Source organism: Botryllus schlosseri, chromosome 11 (assembly GCF_051294905.1).
Source record: "Botryllus schlosseri isolate E-star chromosome 11, Bs_hap1, whole genome shotgun sequence".
NCBI lineage: Eukaryota > Metazoa > Chordata > Ascidiacea > Stolidobranchia > Styelidae > Botryllus > Botryllus schlosseri.
Window position 1 is genome coordinate 3,686,951 of NC_137246.1, and position 20,795 is coordinate 3,707,745.

The following is a 20,795-nucleotide window of genomic DNA, read 5'->3' on the forward strand; positions in this document are numbered from 1 at the left end:
CACTGTTGTAGTCATCTTGTTCTAGTGGAATATATAAACCCAGTAGAGTTCGATTGAACAATTTTCCCCGGGTTATGAAATCTTCATCTGTCCCTCGTAATTTCGTCAGTGGAAGTTGTAGTGTTACAAACGCTTTATTCAGGTTGTCAAGCAGCTGATCTCAATCTGTAAAATAATAAATCACATAAGAGGATTCATAACACGAGAGGATTCATAGAGCTTTAAAATATAACAGTGTTACTATAACAACTATAGATCTCACCTTTTGAACACTCTTTTAAATCTTTATGTTGTGTCGATACGCGTTGTTCGTATAATTCATGCGATATCTCTCGATTCAAATACAGCTCCACGAAGTGTACATGATCGCGGCGTTGTACAAGTGTCTTTTCGTGTAACCGAGTCAGACCTGCTTGTTCCAGAACAGCTATTATGTAATCACTAGCCATCTGTAAAAACAAGACACAGATATCAGAAAATATTGTTACTAAAATGTTTCCATTACAAGTTGACATTTCGAAAACACCCGCAGATTGTAAACAAAGTTTCAAATAAAACTATCAGTGTTCACCACAGATTATGTTCACAATGACCAAGAGAATCATGTTTGCAAAAATCTTCGGTTGTAGCATCGCTACTTTCAGAGTCAGAACGAGGTCGTTTCAAACTGTTTGCGACTCTATGTTGATCAAGGAAAAATTGGAATTTTCGATGTCGCTTGCGGGTTCTCAAGTAGGTTTGTCTCTCTTCGCGACCGAAAAGCGGTATCCACGAACAATTTTTTCCCAAGACCACATAATTTGTCAGCTTTGCTCTGTTGAATAGGATGTGGTTATCACTCGGTGTCTTTCGATCAGGAAATTGTAGTTGAAGTAGCGCTTCTATGCAGACACTTCGGACACGGGTCCATTTCTCGTCTAGTTCCTGCCGGCGCGCCTTGGATCGATCGGGTATCGTTCGGTCTTGCGAGTTGTCGTCGGTACCGCGAATAGAGAGCTGTGTTAATTCCTGCTCCAGTTCAAGCGTCTCTTTGTGCAAACTATTTAAATCCAATTCTGACATTACTGACTCAATATATGAAATAGCGTTATCCATCTGGAAAACAAATGACACATCAACACATAAAAAATACAAATAAATCATAATAATAGCAGACACACAGATAAAATACAATAGTACACAAAATATACAATTACACATTTAATGGCAGGGTCGACACACCGTCCTCAAGCACTCGGCGTTTGGCGTAGAAATAGGATAATGTTTTACGCTGCTGTTCGTACGTATAAACACCCCCATCTCTGCAGCGAAACCCCTTGTTCCCTCCCCCCGCGGCTTCCTTAGATGTCAAGACTTCCAGAAAAGTGTTGAAGTCAATTTGAGCGGATTTCTGGAGGCCTTTGGAAGCCAGTTTTTTCTTTGGCCCATCGCAAAAGTAATTTTTGGATTGGAGTCCGCAGAAGGATGTGCCACCTTCGTACTCCACTTTCATCAAACCCGGTTGACGAAGGTAATAGGCATACGTGTCTTTGCAACACTGTCTCGATCGGTCAAAAGAAACCGGATCAGCCAAAAACTCAGTTCGGTGCTCATCACAAAAATAGCGCGGAAACCAGTTCTCGTATTCAAGATAAAATTCATTCCTTTTCTCGGGGATAAGAATATCATCGAATGAGGCTGAATGCGAGAGATAGAGAGAGTCTGTGTCCATCATTAATAGCATGAAGCACTCGTCGCGGAAATATTTACACAAACAGTCATAAAAAAACGAGAGCATCTAAAGCTTAGCGTTGTTATAAACCCAGAACCCCACCTGAATACAGTTACCCCTCTTGATCGTTTTAGGCCGCTACGTTACTTCAAATAGATCAGCGTTCAATTCGTCATATTTCACAAAAAAACGATCCTTCACGTTGACGTCCAATTCGCTTTTATCACAGTAGGTGGTTCGTTTGAATTTACGCGGATTCATCAAGACCCGACCATAACTACTATTTCCGGCTAATTTTTGTGTCAGGGCAATGATCTCAAGGTTAGGGTCACGGTCCCCAGCACGTCGACAATCCGAGACATTTTTCGCAAAGTTGTCAAAACAGGTCTTTTTTGTGAATTCGACCGATTCGTGAATTTTTGATATAATCAACCCGTGTTTAACATACCACTTGATCAAGTCAGAGGTCAACAAGATTTTCTTACCCCAGTATGAAGCAACTAACATGCGCGTGGGTTCGGTGAGTAATTTACGATCAATGGCGAACTGTTTCATGTGACCTGACAAATGCTCGCGAGACACCATCGTATTTTTGAATATCGGACATAGTTCAACAAACTTCCTTTGCAAATGTTTTGGCGTAAAAATATCGACTGATAAACACCCAAAGAATGTACCGGTCATTACCATCTCCATCAATTTATGCGCGGTGACAGACTTGGTTCTATTCAATTGCGGTTGGATGCCATTAAGATATCGCACAATATCAGGATTTTCCTGTTTCTCCGTGCGCCAGTCACATTCCCATTTACATACGACTTGGTAATTGAGGCTTTTGTAATAATCATGAACACGTTTAGTTCGTTCTCGACGTTCCAAGTCATCACAGCCAAATCTGCACTGATGTGCATGAAAATGACACCCAAGAAAAGACAAGATTACCCCTTGACCAGCTGAATTACGATAGAACCCGTCAGCAGGATAATTACGAGCTCCTACGCGGATTTCAGGTCCATTAAAAGCATGGTGGACATGTACATTGTGAATGTGCGAATACCAGTTTAGCCATTGAGCTGCTGTCTCCCCCCATTTCGGCGCGGTCTTTACAGGTTTGAATTTAGTACACTCAGCATCGAGTGGTTGCCAATGTACCGGGAAACCAGTTGGACTAGGTTCACTCAAAGCAAAAAGGTATAACGAATTGCTGTCCAGCCCTGTTACATGTTGGGTAATCTGAGCGTTCTCCTTGTAAAAAAATTCTTTGATTCGAGTTTCACCCTGTTTTTGATATCGATGGAAAATGACTGACGGTCCACCCACTAAATTGTCTCTGAATAGCGAAACCAGATCCTGGTGTTTATCATTGAACAAGGTGAAATCACGTGGGATGCTATTGAAAAGATGCCTCGATACAACCCCAGGTAGGGAGACAGCTTCTTTGAATATATCCACACTGAACTGACTTTTGAAAGATTGAAATTGTTTTTCTAACCCCTCAATGAAGTATTGAGTATCGATTGCGTTGTACCATTTGAGATAATCACGTAAAGTTGTCATTTTGTTATCGTTCCAAACCTTCAAACAGTTTTCATATTCAGCTGTGGATATATTACGATCTTTTAGCGAGCTGTAAAAGTCGCTGTGGCTAGGAAGACTCGGATAATCTAACTTTTCCAAACTAGTCAGAAACTCGTACGGAAAATGACCCTTAGCGGCGCTACATTTGAAGGCTTTCAAATAAGCATCGTACGAGAACCCGGGTGCCAAGTAATTTACAATGTCCAAAAATTTAAGTCTGTTAGTTGTCAACGAGAGGAAGTTGTTACCTCGTTTCAATACATTCAGATTTTCATCAACGAGTAAACCCATCAAATACTCTTTGAGACAGTTCAAGTCATACCGACCACCATTGAACGATAAAACAGGGATTTGTTTTAAATATCGCATAAACTCCTCTTGTAAACGTTCAAGAGGTATTTTTTCTCTCGGAAGGATCGAGTGCTTTCATTTCGGTAATTTTAGTTTCGAGCATGTCCAAGTAGTGTTGATATTCCATCTGTAACAATCTGAATGACTCACTTTGAATATCATGAAAATGATCAACCATTTCTGCACACAAGTCGTTTGGGTCGCCGTTCGAGACAATTACATACGGTTCCAAGAACCCTTCCACATTAGAAGATATGCTAACTGAGATGGGGATATGTTTGCACTCCCATGAAGTTTTGGAGGAATCTGGAATATCACACTTCTCAAACATGCTCTCTATGTCGAACGCGATACGGTATTTGAAATAACGAAGCTGATGAGGAACAAACACCCCTTCTAGATCGAGTTTTTCAAATATATTTAGAGGAGGGCTATAAACGCCGCCGGGAAACACTTCAACAGGTTCTGTTGTACATTTGTGTCTGGTCAATTCATACTGTTCATAAAAAATCTTTCGCAAACATCACATTGATAGCTCTCCGCATAACGGAATATATCAGTAATAAGACAGAAATGGTTGCTTTCTAAATGTAAGTACACAGGTTTCGCTTCAAATGTACTACGACGGAGTGAGACAGCTTTACCCTCAGTTTTTGTGTATACAAATATGGCCACATTAAACAAGTCCTCGATATCATCCAGCATGTCGAGAGTCACACCAGATTCTACATTTACACCATACACCGACATGAACTGTTGAGCCAGTGCTTTTGTATCTTTACCAAGTGAGTGACCAATACAGCGAAAAGCACACAGATTGTCGTTGTAGAGATGTCGATTTTTTCGACGAAGCATTGTCAAGACGCATTTCGATTGCGCAAGCCATGTCGGTAGCTTAATACCGGTGCAACCAATCAACATACCATCGGTAGGATATACATAAAACTGTACATTAGTCAGACAGACCGGCAGTGACTTTGTGTTTGGTCGAGAATTTCGTAATAAATCAAGCGCCGTTTCCAACCTTATAGACTCAACAAATTCATTGAATTTAGCTAGTGTTGAAATCGCCGCCGGTGTTTCTAATACACTATCAACATTCGCCGATGCATGAAAATAACGAAATCTCAGAGTCTCGACGTGGTACAAAATAAATGCATACGCGAAATTGACTTTGAAACGGGTCGACTCTGAGAAAAATATAGCTTGTATATCGCGGAAAACATCCGCTAGCTCCCGACCGATGACTCGAATATTATAGACATGACCAGTCTTTTTCACTACATACGATTTTATCGCTTGCCAGTTCTGAGTAACAACTTCTTGGCGTTCGTCCCCAATCTCTGGTGGTGCATTCGGTTCTTCGCGAACACGATTCCGTCTGCGTCGACTCATCTGTAAAATTAATAACACGTGGTCAAATTCAGCACTTTGGGAACATGAAACTAGTCTTACTTACAATCTAGTTTCTTTGTTGGTGTCTTCGATTCTTTATGCTTAATAAAACAAGTAACACATCAATATATGTCCACTAACCATGTTGTTATAGCAGATAACTTACCAGTAGACTCGTGCGTTCAACTTGAGTTGCTCTGTCTGTTCAACAACAAAATCATTACATCATGTTCACTAGTTCTGAACAGTAATAACCCACCTATGCGATTCTTTACTTCAATCCCGACGCTTGTTTTGTCTGTAGGATAAACGAATAACATATTACGTTCATAAATCAAAGTAATCGTACCGAATAACTTACTAATTAACTCCTTATCCAGCAATCCGCGATCGAATATATCCAGGCAGCCAGCCACGTTGTTCGCTGTTCGACATCCGGAGAGAAAGACCTAAACCGCTGATTCGAGATTACACGAACGCCAGCGCCACTAGTGGTTGAATTTCAGAAGCTATTATTTATGGCTCTAATGTAAAATCTGAAACGGAAAACAGAAATTGAGAATACACACTCACAACAATGAAAATCATTCAGTACAATCACAAATTATACTTCAATTTCGTTCTAATTTCTAGAAGTCGATGGAAGTACTCATCGGTTGCGGTATTTAATTCAGGTTGAATCTCATCGAGACTCCAGCGCTGTCACTTGACAGCAAGCAATCGTTTGATGTCAGTCGTGAGCTTTGTGACTGTCAAATTTTTTTTCTCTATCAACGAGTCAACATAGCATAGTATTGAACCTAAATGCGGTTTAACAACGTCAATAGTTTGGAGGTGGGTGATCATCTTGTCAACTGTGTATTGACATAGTTTTTCTTCCTGCTTCTTCTTACCCTTCACGTCGTCGCGAAAATCGTCGTCACTCACGGTTTTAGACTTCGCCGGTTTCTTGCCGGCCTTCTGTCTGGGTTCAGTACGAGTCGAATTTTTCAATTTATCATTACAAAGCTGTTTAGCTGGTGGTATGCCTACCCCCACAGTTATCGATATGGTTCTTTTTCGAGCCAGCTTCCTGTTTGATGCAGATTTAGGAGTATCAATCACCGATAGCGACTCAGCAGAGCGTGGTAGCGTCACCCCGGAAGTCGACGGCTTCTCGGTACTCAGTAATTCGAGGTTAACGGCCGCCTCATCGATCGGTACACACGGTGTCGTCACCAAGTTCGTGAGATCAGTAATGACGCTTTCTCTAGCTAGTTGACCCGACTTCAGCCACGCCTGGTGCGCTATATCTGTATGGTTTGGTCGCATTTCGATCGTTGTCGTAGGGTCGCGTTCTGTGGCTTCAACCCTTAAATCAGGCGTCATCAGATCACCAGGATGAATCGCGTCAAAGATATCCGCGTTCTCTTCAAATTGCGATTCAAATGCGTTTGGTTCATAACCAAATTTATCAAGATTATCTATCTGAGCCTCGGCCATTGTATAATAATCGATCTAACTGCTCCAACCAACGTTTATGTCTGCGACAGTGAAATATAACAACCGGGTCGCGGTGTTGTCTATTTATAGATTTAATTTTCACACGCTTAGACAGACCCCTTCTTTCTAGGTGATCGAGCGGTATATTTCACCATTTTAACACCTCGCGGTGTCATGGTTTACTTTTTCAGTTGATAGTTACTCGTTATGGCAACTAGTGTGATCATTGAGAATTACCTTCTGTATTATCATAACTTAACAACCCCCACCTTGAGCGAAACGGAAAAATTCATCCACAGAGTGCTAGATTTCTATGTACATGGAGAAAACGTGAACCGTGTTCGAAAGTGTGATTTCGCTGCCTTGGTTAACTCGATTCGATCATATGGTGTCGACTGGAATGGTGTTTTTAGTGTCATAAGCATTGCAGCGATGAAAAGCGACATTCATAACATCGCGGTGTACAGAGATTTAACAACAGACAGCTTGAATACTCACTACAGTACATTGATAAGTGACTGGGTAAGAAGAAAATTCATTCGTGTCATTTAACACTTGTGAATGGTGTAATTTCCTACAGAATTCCTGTAAAGTCTACTTCAAACCAAGTCTATTCGCACGGATCATCAGCGTTATACAAAGGCTGTTAACCTGTTTTATAACACGTGGTTAATTCTATAAATGACGATTGATTTGTTGATGACTCTCACTTTACCAAACGATATGACATCGAACAGCGTCAACAACATGCAAGTCGGATCAACTTCAAATTTTCACGTCGGCGTCAAATTCGTTTCATCACCCAAAAGAGGCGGCGTTTGTCAATATCTCAAAGGTATATTAATCGACGGTAATAATGAAGAGATATCTTTCACGTGTTTCAATCGTGAATTGTTCGGGGCCATTGAGAAAGCATTCAACAAACGAAAAAAACTTATGGTCAAATCCGGTTGGGTCCAAATTGACAAATTTACTGGAAAACCTACTGTATTACTGGGTCGGGCTTCGTCAGTAACCCCACATGGAAAATCGAGACATACGACTAAAGAATACCCATTATTGACCTGTGAATCGGTATACGGGCATAAAGCTGAATACGTCTCGATCGCCGCTACGTGTGTTTCTCGAGAGGAGAAGACGGTCAATTCCGGCACCGGAAAGGAGTTGAAATTATACAGTTTCACATTGAAGGATGATACTGGTGAGGTGGTTTTGGATCAATGGAACAAAGCCTCGCTCGTATCCGGGAAGAAATATCAACTCACTCGTGTTAAAAACTGTGTTGACAGATTGAGAATCGATCAGTTAACTAGACTTGTTGAATTGAAAGAATAGTTTGCGTATTTGTATACCACAATACAATATTTCATTTCGTGTAAAATGCTTGACCTATGCGATTCGACAACTGGGTTAGTGCGGTGTTGTTCTACTGATCGAGGTGCGAAAATTGCGCTATCGCGGTGAAGTCACGACTGTGAACAGCAGACTATTCTGTAGGTGCGAAACAGCGGTACGAAAGGTGCGAATAATCCGATCTGAAAGTTGGCGTGCTATTCAGGTTACGTACGAATCAATAGACACAGCGCGAAAAGACGCCGTGGTCTATAACCACAACGTTAGTTCACTACCAAACAAGCCATGGCAGGTCATCGCCGCAGCCTATACCCACAACGTTAGTTCACTACCAAGCAATCCATGGCAGGTCATCGCCGCAGCCTATACCGAAAGGGTGGGGTCACCAACACGAGTTTTCAAGGTATATCATCACCGCAGCCTATACCTGAAAGGGTGGTATCATCACCGCGCCCATAAGATACAATGGCAGGTCACCACCACATGGGGGGTCTAAAAGGGTGGGGTCATCACCCCGGGTTTTCAGGCAGGTCACCACCCCGCCCATAAGAACCCATGGCACACCACGACCGATCATACTAACTACTTCCACCACCCGGAGCACATATCCACCAATGCTCTGCGCAAACTCACAAAAACAGTCCCATGCCGTTTGCTGGCTGCTGAACGACGCTTACGCTTAATCGGTCATCTAGTGCGGCATCAAGACGATCAACCAGCCGCCGCCATCATCAACCACATTCCGACAGAGCCATGGCGCAGAGGTGGCTGGAATAGAACCACATGGCGCTCAACAATAGAGACCGAGCTAGCTCAACGCCGGCTATCGCTCGAAGACGCCCACGACCGCCCACGCTGGAGGCGCTTGATAAGGGCCCAAAACTGATATCTTGATGTTCCTTTGTTTCCTGTTTTCTTTTGCCCTTTTATTTAATTGAAAACCGATATATATATATCATGAATGATGTGGAAAGTTCTAATATATGCCGCAAAGAATATAATGCCATCCCATTAAATTGCTAATTGGTATTTTTCGACGATACATATTTCATTTGACTTTTTGACGATGCTGTGGGTAGATAACGACTTCACAGATATCTCATTTCCAGTAACGTGCGTAACTCACTACTACAAGTTTCGTATGCTGCGATACGACCGATCAAGGTTTACAGCCACGATGGAAAATACCATCGGAACTTCTCGTTAATAAATCTACTATCATTGACAGCGACAAGACTGGCTAGCTCGAGCACTACGAGTTCAATTCGTGCCAGCACTTGTTAGGATATGACTTGCCCATGGTGGACGTCGAGCGCGGAGCGGATCAACAAATCCTCTGGTCCGACTCGGATCCTGTTTTTCGATTCTCTGAGCCGGCTCCGGCCGTATCAGGTGAAGTACTGATCCAGATCCGGTCACAATGGAAAAAGTTTAGCTGGATTTCTAATAGGGGTCCGGCCATGCTCCACCCTGCACGGTACGGTGGTTCCGTGAATTCACAAATATGGCTCGATTATTCTCGCACTGGCTTGGCGGTTACTTGCGTGTGGTTGGTTGGTTGGTTGGTTGCCTGGTTGGTAGTTATTCAGTTACAAAAGTCATGCTTATTAATAAATGTTTTCGTCTTATCAAAAAAGTACTGATCCGGCTCGGATCCGGCCAAAATTGAAAAACCATGTCCGGCCAGGTCCATGCTCTGCACTCTGGACGTGGCTGTCGAGGACCGCGGATTTCAAGTCATTCTCGACATGGTCGACCCAAACAGGTGAACATTTTACTGCCGTCAGGTTGAGATAGTGACCAGGGTTGAACTAGAACAGTTTTAGCTTTTTCAAGTGAAATTAGATTTCGAATTATAGCTACCGTTTTTTTCCAAAGTAGATTAGATTCAGAATTATAGCTACACAGTTTTATTTCAAATTAGGTTGGAATTTGAATTCCTGAGCCCCAAAAACTTGGAAATAGGGTTAAATTCCGATGAATTAGTGAGACATACAAAACCAGTCAAGGTCAGTTCAAACCAAATCGCTGTTCAGTGTTCATTCTCAAAGGGAGAATGGCAAATGTCTGTACACTAAGCTTGGCTCTTTTCGCACTATACAGTTCTCCTGGAGCATTTGAAGAAAACCGGAAATTAGATGATAACTAAAATGAGAGCATCTAGGATAGGGTTGCCATACGTCCGGAATGTCCCGGACATGTCCGGAATTTCGCTGTTCAAACTTGCGTCCGGGAGGAATTTTTAAAATATGCCGAAATGTCCGGAATTTTGAAGGCTTGACGTAGGCTCATAATTTTTTCGTAAATCAACATAATAACATTATTTTTGGGTATGGTACACGATATTTTTTATCGCGCTACGTGCGATTTACTATCATGTTTATTGTTTTTAATATGGGGACTACCACCCTCACAAAAACTGCAATAAATACAAATAATGCTCGTTTACTCAAATAAGCCTAATTGTAATCGCAATGATAGGAGTACGGTATATTCCCAGGGATGGTAAATACCATTTAAATGCTTTATTCAAAGCTAGTGGTTCCAAAGGTGGGGGTCGTTTGCCTTTGTTCTGGGGTTCGCCAAGATGTTGAACGTCATCAGCTTCCAAAATAGCACGTGAGTAAGTCTGGGCAAAGGTGCTGACTTCTTTTTGTAATCAGCTCATCAAATTGTGATCCAGCCACGGAACATTTTCAAATTGGAAACGACTGGGTGTGGGGTGTTTATAAAGCTCCGCGGTGCGCACCGGCATGAGGCTGATGACCAATCTTATCGGTTTGACATGAGCATGACTTGACGATATACAATTACGCTTCCTGTATTTTCGAAGTCATTATCCTCCACCAGCTCTACCGCTAACTATGAGCATGTGGCGGCGATAGGATCAAACTATACACTACAGTAATATGGAAAAACCAATATTATTGACAAAAGTCATTCAAAAAATTTAACGACTAGATACATATAGAAACCAGATGCATAAAGCAAGCCTCCCAGAAGTTGCGTCGATTACCCTATTGTGGGCCCAAAATCATTGTTTATTTGGGCGGGCAGAGCTGAAAAAATGTGATTTCGATCTTGGTTACACAATACACAGCCACATACTCCCGAACCTGGTTCGTGACCAGATCTGGTCTATAAGCAAAGCTCTGCTAGTGTGACGTCATATTGACAGACAATGTGATCATAACTCAATTTGAAATCCACTAGTGGACGCTAAAGAGCGTCCGGAATTTGCTTCACAGAAATATGGCAACCCTAATCTAGAAACAACTTACGAATTAGAATAGAATTACTGAATTCGAGAAGACTTTGAACTTAATTCTAAATTTGAAAGAAATACAACACAATTTAAGGTCATTTCATCATATTTGAGTTTATTAATTCAGTTTATTATCTGTATAATTGGTGTCCTAGAAGCCAGCCGGTAGTTCAGTCGATTTTCCGTAACAGTTAGTATCAGTTTGGTAATAATTTCATCACTTCTAAACACCAGAACACTACGACGCAGTGAAAAGAAGAAAGAAACGAATTTCATTGGCTCACGACATTATAGGGTAGCGATAGAATGAAAGGATATAGCAGTGGAACGATTTGAAACAGTGGGTGGTTTGTGAAGATTAGAGAGAAAATCTTTATTTGTGAGCCTTGCAAGTAAACGACATACATGACAAAAATCCGCTGCGTCAAAATGCGATGTCTACGTAGGCATGGCAGACTCATAAAACCGAGCCACCCATTCCAGGAGCATCGTACTAAAGAGGTCGCTGCCTTCAAAACTTTAGATTACCTAATGAAAAATATTTCAAAAATGCAGCATAGGAATAACGGCGTCACACAGCATCATGGAAAAATTGGAAATTACATTTATAAAATGATGTCATTGCAAATTTAACAGCGGGATCTTGAAGCAGAGAGTCTAAATATTTTCGAACTCACGATAAAGTAAATTACGGAGATCGCACGGTAAGTTGGTTTATATACTGACGCCAAAAAGGTAGGGTGATGTTGCAGAAACAGGTTCAGGCTGAAGCAAGATCTTATATGATATTGATGTTTGTGAGCATCCGAACCAGGGTTGTAACCAAGTTACAAGGCTCCGAGTCACAATTCAATCTCATTTTTATATTTTTGACTCGAGTCAAGTCGAGTCATTTTCAATTCCCACCGAGTCAAGTCCGAGTCCAAGTCAGCGGACAGAGGATCGAGTCCGAGTCATGGTATTATGACTCGAGTCCGAGTCCAAGTCATTGTGTTGACTTCTCAGTTTCCAGTTAAAGTCTTCCTAAACCCACTTTTTAAACTCTGTTTGGTGATATTGAATGGTTCGCATTTATAATATATCAATTTTCCTCACTTTTAGCAGTTTCTGGTCGCATTTTCAAGCACCAGTACCAACAAACGAAATCCCAATAGTGTGCTGGCTTGGAAATTACAATGAAATGTCGGTCTTGGCCGTCTGAATCTCGAGTCAATGACCTGCTTCGAGTCATGCGCAATGACTCGAGTCCAAGTCGAGTCAATACACAGATTGAATCGAGTCGAGTCGAGACATTTCCGTATTTTGAGAAAATGACTCGAGTCGAGTCGAGTTGTCCGAAAATCGTGACTCGAGTCTGACTCGAGTCGAGTCATAACTCGAGTCATTACAACCCTGATCCGAACGTATCTGAAACAGAATACATCAAAATAAAGTAGCATAGCTCATCCAGTTGATAACTATGCGGGTTAGCTATATTGATGCCTACACTGTGGATTACGCTCCATTTTTCTGATGCCACCCGTATCGTCATCAGCTCAATATAGTGTGCTTCCGCGGAAAAGAATGATAAACACGATGCTTGAATGAAGATATAGACCAGCGATTCTCACGCTGTGTAGAGTGCAACAGCAGTAACTTTTTCTCGCGAGGTCTGCTCTACGGCAGTGCTCTTCAGTCTTTTTCGACGTGGTACACCCTTTTAACGTTTGCTCAAAACTCGTACACCCCTGTTCATTAGGGGTCTTCAAAAATGACTTTTTTTCTCAAATCGTACTGGCTACTTGATAAAATTGTTAGGCTACCTAACTTAAGCCTACACACCAAATTTGGTTCAATTCCAACCGGTAGCCGCATTGCTACGGGAGAAGAAAGTTTCTATTTATTATATAAAATAAATACCGAAAAATTTGAAATTTTTCTGTTCACCCATGAAAGTATTAGGTTGTCTATAAAAACGATGTTCTTCAAATTTGGTTCAATTCCAACCAGTAGAAGCGGAGTTATTGCCGTCAAAAAATTTGGATCTGAATAAAATAGTATTTGGTCATAGAGTCTATTCGCAGGCAGTTAAGCCGCCCGCCACGCAAATTGGAATTTATTTCATGTCAGCCCAAAAACAGCATGATATTACGAACGATAATCAACCTAAATGTAACAGTATTGGGGAGACAGTAGGTAAAGTTACTGCTGCAGAAGCGGTAATTCAGATCAGCGATGATAGCAGGCGCACCAGCCTACTACGTATCAGGCCTGCCCCACACCACACACAGTCGATAGTAGCACTTGGGCTGCAAGAGATGTCAGTAACCTCAGATCGTATGCCGCTATACACTTTCTATTTATCGCTAATTTGCATCACTAATAACAAAATACTAAATTGCAAATGTATTGCGAAATATTGGACATAAAATCGGCATTTTAAAACAAAAAGGTTTCGATTTCAACATGGAAGCTGTTTCGACCCTGGCTGGCTACGTCACTTCATTTATGTGCATTGCGGTATTTATTAACGTCGGGTAGGAAGTACCGATTCAAGAGGTCTGAGCTATCGCGGCGGTTCCCTCAAAAATCACTAAAAGACAAATGACTAGCTGAACACATGTTTGTTAACTGCATACTACAACACCAAACGGAACCGTTGGTCTATTGCCGACGGCTAAATGATTAGGAGAAATATTTGATTATGACATCACAATCAAGCCATGTACAGTATTACACTTGAGATAACATCGTACAATATTGCTCATTACCCTGTGCGTCAACCTGTACTGGCCCATAAACCTGCCTTTGTGATAGCTAGAGCCATCGGCTCATTGTCATTCAGATCTGGTACACCCCTGTACACCCCATCCGAGTGGTACACCCTTTGCAAATTCTGGTACACCCTAGGGTGTACGACAACCCCGGTTGAAGAGCACTGCTCTACGGTACCGATATCGTGATAAGCCCGTTGCGTCCACAAAGTCCACATTGCGAATGCACTGCATCAGCGTTTTGGGGCGAAGCGAAATCGAGCGAAATGTTGCGTTGAATATTACAGTAAGTAAACTGAGCTTCCGCCTTCAGTGTAAACTGTCAATCGACCGCAACGGACTTGCTGTGCCCGCAGTACAATGGTGCCTAAGCGAATATTATTGGTTGCACTTTGACCTTGCGTCCGCAGCTGTCCGGGTGGGTGTCCGATTTCAAAGACTACTAGACACCTTCCTATCTTTTCATTGTATAATTGAAGTATTGAAATTGTAATATTAAACTTAATTGAATTGAATTAGTAGTGAATTCTCAATCCACATAGATACATGCAATTGAGTTTGTTAGGATACGTCAGGTAGCCTACTTTAGGTACCGTAAATGAGTCGAAAATCTTTAAATACTGGAACCGAGTTTATATAAGAAATGTTCGAAATAAGACCAGCCGATATGCATAGAGTGACTTAAAAACGCGCCAACTGATTCAATGGCTGATAAATAGGGCACTTTTTTAACTAAAAAAAAACGGAAGATTATACATTTAACATATGAAAATATTGACATTTTTTGACGTTAAAAGTCTTAATTTTGACAATATTTTGCCCTCATGTATACAAATTGGCCATTTACGCCTGTAATGTAGGAATTGCACGACTTTTCTTCATTTCTGGTTGGAACGAGTGGCGTAGGAGCATATATGCTGTCGCCCATAGCGCCCCTAGCAGCCTGCCTCCCATGGCGCAGAGCCATAAGCGCCAAGTTACTGCTACGCCACTGGTTGGAACTGTCTGTCTTACGAAGTAGCTTGGCCTGAAAAAAAGCTCATCGACAGTGCAAATATCTACGATACCAACGAAGCGCAGGTTGCAAAAAAATTACTTGGTAAACAATTTTGACAACTTCTTGACATAACGTTATAATTTTGACAAAATTATGACATTCTCTGCAATGCTAAATAAATCGCCATAGGTACCATTCATGCTACAAATTTAGAGGTTCCGTGCACTCCCCGGGGCCTGAGGAATCCCGGTTGAGTGCCACCGGCTTAGATAACGCACGGTAAAGCATGATGGTTAAGAGAACGCAAAACACACGAATGGCAATCGTCACGGGGATAACGAGCGTGTATGGTAACGCATAGTTGTTGGTACATTCACCGTCGCCGTCACACTTACATATTATCACTGTGAGATTAGCCTTTCCGGTCTGTTCAACTGAACCAGAATCTGTGACGGTGAATATTATCGAGACAGTCGCCGACCCCCAACTCAGACCATAGTCGGAAAATTTGGCTATTAGATTTACGCTGTTCTCGTCGACAGTTTCAAAACCCCACTTTGATGTGTCCACGGAGTCACCGAGTCGGAACGTGAACGCTGGTCCATTTATGGCTGAATCCGGATCAATAGCCTTGATAAGTCTCACTTTTCCGTTTCGTGGCTTCTGGCAAACATAAGCAGTAGCTCCTCTTTGACCCCAATCAGGCGAAGGAGGGTTATCGTTGATGTCTCCAATAGCTATGGCTACTTCCTCACTGTCACTCGCTGGGTTACCATGGTCGTAATTGTCAGTGGCTATGACTTTAAGATGGTACACACCGTCGGCGGTCGCTTCACGATCTACAGCACCTTTCTGAGTAATTTGCCCTGTTGTTGCAACTATATCAAACCAATTCTCAGGATCCTCCAAACTATACGTCACAGTTTGATTTTTGTTGAAATCGATGTCTTCGGCGTGCACTTGTATAATGGAAATAGGCTCGGCTGGGGCAGGTCCTTCTATGACTCTATAATTGTAAGGAGTATCTCTGAAAATAGGGGGTTCGTTTGCATTTATCACTGTGATCGATAAAGTTGATTCATTAGCGTACGTCACATCGGCTGCATTTGACGCCTCCTTATTATAAGCTTTAATTTTCAATTCGTAGCTAACGATACCGCTTTCAAAATCCAAAGGTTTGACGAGTTGCAGTTCCCCGAGACTTTGACCGGTTTCTGACGGCTTTGAGACAATTGTGAATGCTCCGTCTGTATTCCCGTCCAATATTTCAAAGTAAACCATCTTATTGACGCCCTCGTCAATATCAGTGGCGTACATATTATACAGTGAGATACCAAGTTCTGATATTTCCGACAGTGATTTATCCGCTAGAGGACCGAATTCAGGGGCGTGTTCGTTTGAGTCTGCGACAGATACTACGACTTCTTTTGCTTCTTTATTGGAACCAGGACCACCTCGATTATCAACGGCAATCACATTGAATCTGACCACCGGGTTGGATTCATAGTTCAGATCATCACCGTTGACTCGTACCCAGCCTGAGACTGGGTCAATTATGAATCTGTTTCCGGATGGCGAATCTGGAGTATCGCTATCATCTTCGATGGAAAATCGGATCTGAGCGAAAAAACCCAAATCTGCATCTGTGGCTTTTACTTGCATGAAAGGAGTAGAATCCGGACCTACGTCGTGGAGTTCTTCTACGCTTCCAGTCAAACTGAACGGGTCGAATACCGGATAATTTTCATTTATATCAGTAACGATGATATCGAATTTGACCGGATCCTCGGTTGGATTCCCATTTGCATCAGCGGATTTGGCAGTAATCGTATACCTATCTTTTGTTTCCCTATCCACTGCTTCCACCTGCCATATCTGTCCAGATTCGTGATCAATTGCAAATTTGGTACCAAAATCACCAGATATGTCATATCTCACAGTTGTGGGATCCTCCGAACCAATTTTTTCCACTTTGACCTTCTCATTAAGGTCTCCTTCTGTGATCCTTTGTTCAGGATAACTCCACTTTCCTTCTGCATAGTGAAGAGCGAGCAGCACCACAGTGCCAATTATGAGGAATCCTCGCGGTCCCATACCACCAAACAGCTTGTGAGCCTCTTGGATGATCTTTATTTAAAAATGTCTGCTGACTTCATTTTCACAAGATAGTTACATCATGAATAAAAAAGAAACAGCCACTATTACCTTTCAATCGCAACAGTCCTTTACAATTTACTAATTCTTCGAAGTTTTCATAAAATAACATATAGCTTATACGTTACGTAAGTTTCATATCAATGCTAGACAAATCACACAGAATGCAAATTCGGATAGATTTCAGATTTATCATAGTATTTTAAAGAGTGACATCAAACTTGAACGACTGCAAAACAAAGTAGGTTTTGATTGATACCAATTTTAAACTTTGAGCTCGAATCGTGGAATCGCGCAATCTGATTTCATGGGGGTTTTGGCTCGTTTTTGCCTTACCTCAAACAATCTTACATTCTTTTGTCTCAGTTCTCCTCTCGGGTAAAGCGACTTGTCAAGCTGCCGCTGCTTACAGCTTTTTGTAATTGTTGGCCTATTCTGGTTTATTTGTAGAGACTGTTGGGTGGAACGATGACCCATTGTTGTCGGTTTAGATCCGCCACGCTTGACGTTGCGTACGTAGCACAATGCGGTTCGCGAGCGTCCGCTTGTCCAATTTTACATTGAAACGTAAAGGTCGTATTCCACGTAGCTTGTCAGCGTTGCAAGCGTCGACTTCGTGGGATTGGGGTATGGTGGAGTCTGAATTTCCTTGATACGCGAATGTGCTAGAGCTAGAGCAGTCATCGAACATGTCCTGTCCACATTCAAGTCGAATTACAAACAATTTCTACTGAATCAAGACTGGTTAGCCCTTTAGTTTATCGGATCACGACCTGACAACCGATCTCGCCTTCCGACACATGCCGCTTCTTTCCACCTGTCTTTTTATATTATAATATCTTATTTTACTTTTCGTTCTGTGTACACACCGTTTTTTTTTACATCGCCTTGGCTAGGTGGCCGAGGTTGATGTCTGATTTCGAAGAATACGTCAAGACGTTTCGGCACCTTCGTATCGTTCATGGTATCGCAGTCTCGTGTTGCATTGAAATGATGAAATTATTAGAAATAAATGGAATTGAATTGAAGTGTTTCCAACCTTTTTTCGGCGGTGGCTCGTTTTCCGGCTTAAAATTGTTCTGTAGCTCACTACCTAGAGTCCTAATTCTGCTAAAAGTAGGGCGTGAATACTGAGCTTGTAATGTATGATAATATTCGCGAGGTATTACGCTTCTGAAAATTACCAGCATACTGGGAGCTGAGGATAAATTGAAAACTGACGATTTTCAAACCCACGTTGCTATCTTTATCAGTATTTGTTATACGTATACACATGGCAATTAATTATTGCAACGTGTAATTTGATGACGATATAGATTTATTAGCAATCGTGACGTTTCGGAAACGGCCCTTCATCCATATCGCATGACGGACGGAATGGACGAATAGAACAGATGATGCTTGCATCGTAATACTTCGATGCCGATTCGTTAGTTAGTAACAGGTATTAGGAACATACACACGAACAGTAATGGTAGCATTACCACGCATCCCTATAATATACATGCGATGTTTCCAAGATATCATTCCTGTAGCCCGCATACTACTCGCATCCTTTATGACCGACCGCTGTTCCTAGCAAGTCGCGGAGCACACCAATCTGATCCCTGCATCTACGCACCCTACCCGCATGACCGCGGTTCTAGGTATATCATGGTGGGGAATAAGCAAAGCTGTGATAGCGAAACAGGTCAGCTTTAAGCAATTTCATACGTGATTTCGGTGAATGAGATATACTGGACAGAAGAGATAAGAAGTTGTGTTTGCAAGCTGTACACTTGTACAGGTAGGCCTATACACGTCTTCTAACTACTGAAGCTGCTATGCCAAAACATTCGATCCAGTGATACATTCTAATCAAGTGGCCCTTAGAATAACGTACAATTATATTGAATAAGTGACAGCAAGGCGGTAAATTTTTAGACCGACTCTACAGGATATTATGTATGCTAAATCCGCGATTCGTTGCGGTGGTACCGTATATTTTCACCGGAAGTTGATAAATTGATTACAAATTTCAATTACGGCTATTTTTATGTTACAATGTTATCACCTACCACATTACCGCATACCTACATCCAATAGCTTTAGATGGATGCTGTTTTGAATAGCACATGACATTTGACGCTGGTGGAATACTTCGTTATCCGAAAGGGGTGAACGTGAGGTTCACCTTTCGCGTTCTTTGTGTGAACCTCTGAAATTTGGACGTTCGCGTTCACAAACGAACCTTGGCAGTTTCATCCCTGTGAACCTTTTCATGTATTACAATTTTTCACGTCATTTTACCGTGTCTTTGGTTAAAAATTATTTGCCTTGCTTTTCCACTTCGGACCACTATCCGCAAGGCGCTGGTAGCATGAAAATAAACTCGGAACTAAATGAGCATCCACCTTTTCAGTTTCAAAAACTATATATTTGCTGCCCAATTTCCCCCTCCTATATCAAAATCAATGTCACGAAAATCTGGTTCACTAATTACTGCAAGCACGGGAACGTCGCTTTTATTCAGAGGAGGAGATAGGGTATTCATGAGCCCATATATTCAAAAGAAGATTAGGTGTTATGCATTTTTGGCAAATTAAATAAAAAACATCATAACATTCAGAAATTATTCGCGACCCGCCAGATATAGCTTTGCGACTCACTGGTTAGCAGTGTTGGGATGACTCGAGTCATGTCTTGACTCGAGTCAGACTCGAGTCAACTTTTTCGTATGACTTGACTTGACTCGAGTCACTTTGCAAAAATGACTTGACTTGACTTGACTCGGAGCTTCAGAAATCTGCATTGACTCGTGACTCGGAGCAAAATTTACGAGTCAATTTCAAGTCATTAAGTAAACAATGTCGATTAAATCAATGTATCTTGTGTATGTTCGGATTGTTCAAGATTCGTCGGTGTCACTTGTGAGAGCAATCAGTCATTCACTGATTGTACGTTACACTGATCCTTCATTGTTACATCACAAATATATTGACCGCAAACGAAACGATCACAGTTTACGTTGTCGTACCAGTAGTAGATTAATCTAATAGCAATGTGTCTCTGTTTCTTAGACGGCTCAATGCTTACGTTGCGCATTGCTCAGTTTTGCCAACCCTCTTGTATGATTTAAATCGAACAAATATAGTTTGTGCGTTTATGTTCTTACGGATGTGTAGATGGGTAGTGTAGGCTATTGTACCAGATCAATTTGTTTCAACTTTTCTGGGCTTCGTATTCGGTCCTATATTTTGGCTGATTATAACTGACTGTAGCATGTACCTGTACACAGTGTACAGCTACGCATGTATTCTAATGGCAGTTGTAAATGTGCGTATGGGCAATGTCTTTTTGCATGTTTTAACTTTATATTCGTTATTTGACTCAAGATAAATGGCCAATTCATCTGTCTTTCACACACTTAGCAAAACGTAATGCCTCATACTTCGAAATTCAATTTGACTTGAATTGTGACTTGACTCGTGACTTGACTTGACTTGACTCGACTTGACTCGAGTCACCTCAAAAAAACAGGAGACTTGACTTGACTCGAGTCACCTTCGAAAATCGAATGACTTGACTTGACCCGAGTCAAAATGTGCAATGACTCGAAATGACTCGTGACTCGAAGGTAGTGACTTGATCCCAACACTGTGGTTAGCGAGTTATTTTCGCAGTACCACTCGAAAGCCAAAACAGGTTTTGGCGGCGACACTGTCTCCTTCTGTACACTGTACCGCTCTAATTTCGATTTTGTGCGGCCTGAACGCG

General features: G+C 41.8%; 1 protein-coding gene across 1 annotated transcript; it reads right to left on the reverse strand.

Moving 5' to 3' along the window:
• Positions 1-15,028: 15,028 nt before the first annotated feature.
• LOC145449857 (cadherin-20-like) lies at positions 15,029-17,011 on the reverse strand. The gene has a single exon (XM_080328301.1). It carries the CDS (start codon positions 16,977-16,979, stop codon positions 15,087-15,089), a length of 1,893 nt encoding a protein of 630 aa, XP_080184427.1. The 5' UTR covers positions 16,980-17,011; the 3' UTR covers positions 15,029-15,086.
• Between the last annotated feature and the right edge of the window lie 3,784 nt (positions 17,012-20,795).

What these genes read in the sequence shown, in the direction of transcription:
- LOC145449857 (XM_080328301.1), bottom strand. Translation starts at nt 16,979, where the DNA reads ATGGGACCGCGAGGATTCCTCATAATTGGCACTGTGGTGCTGCTCGCT.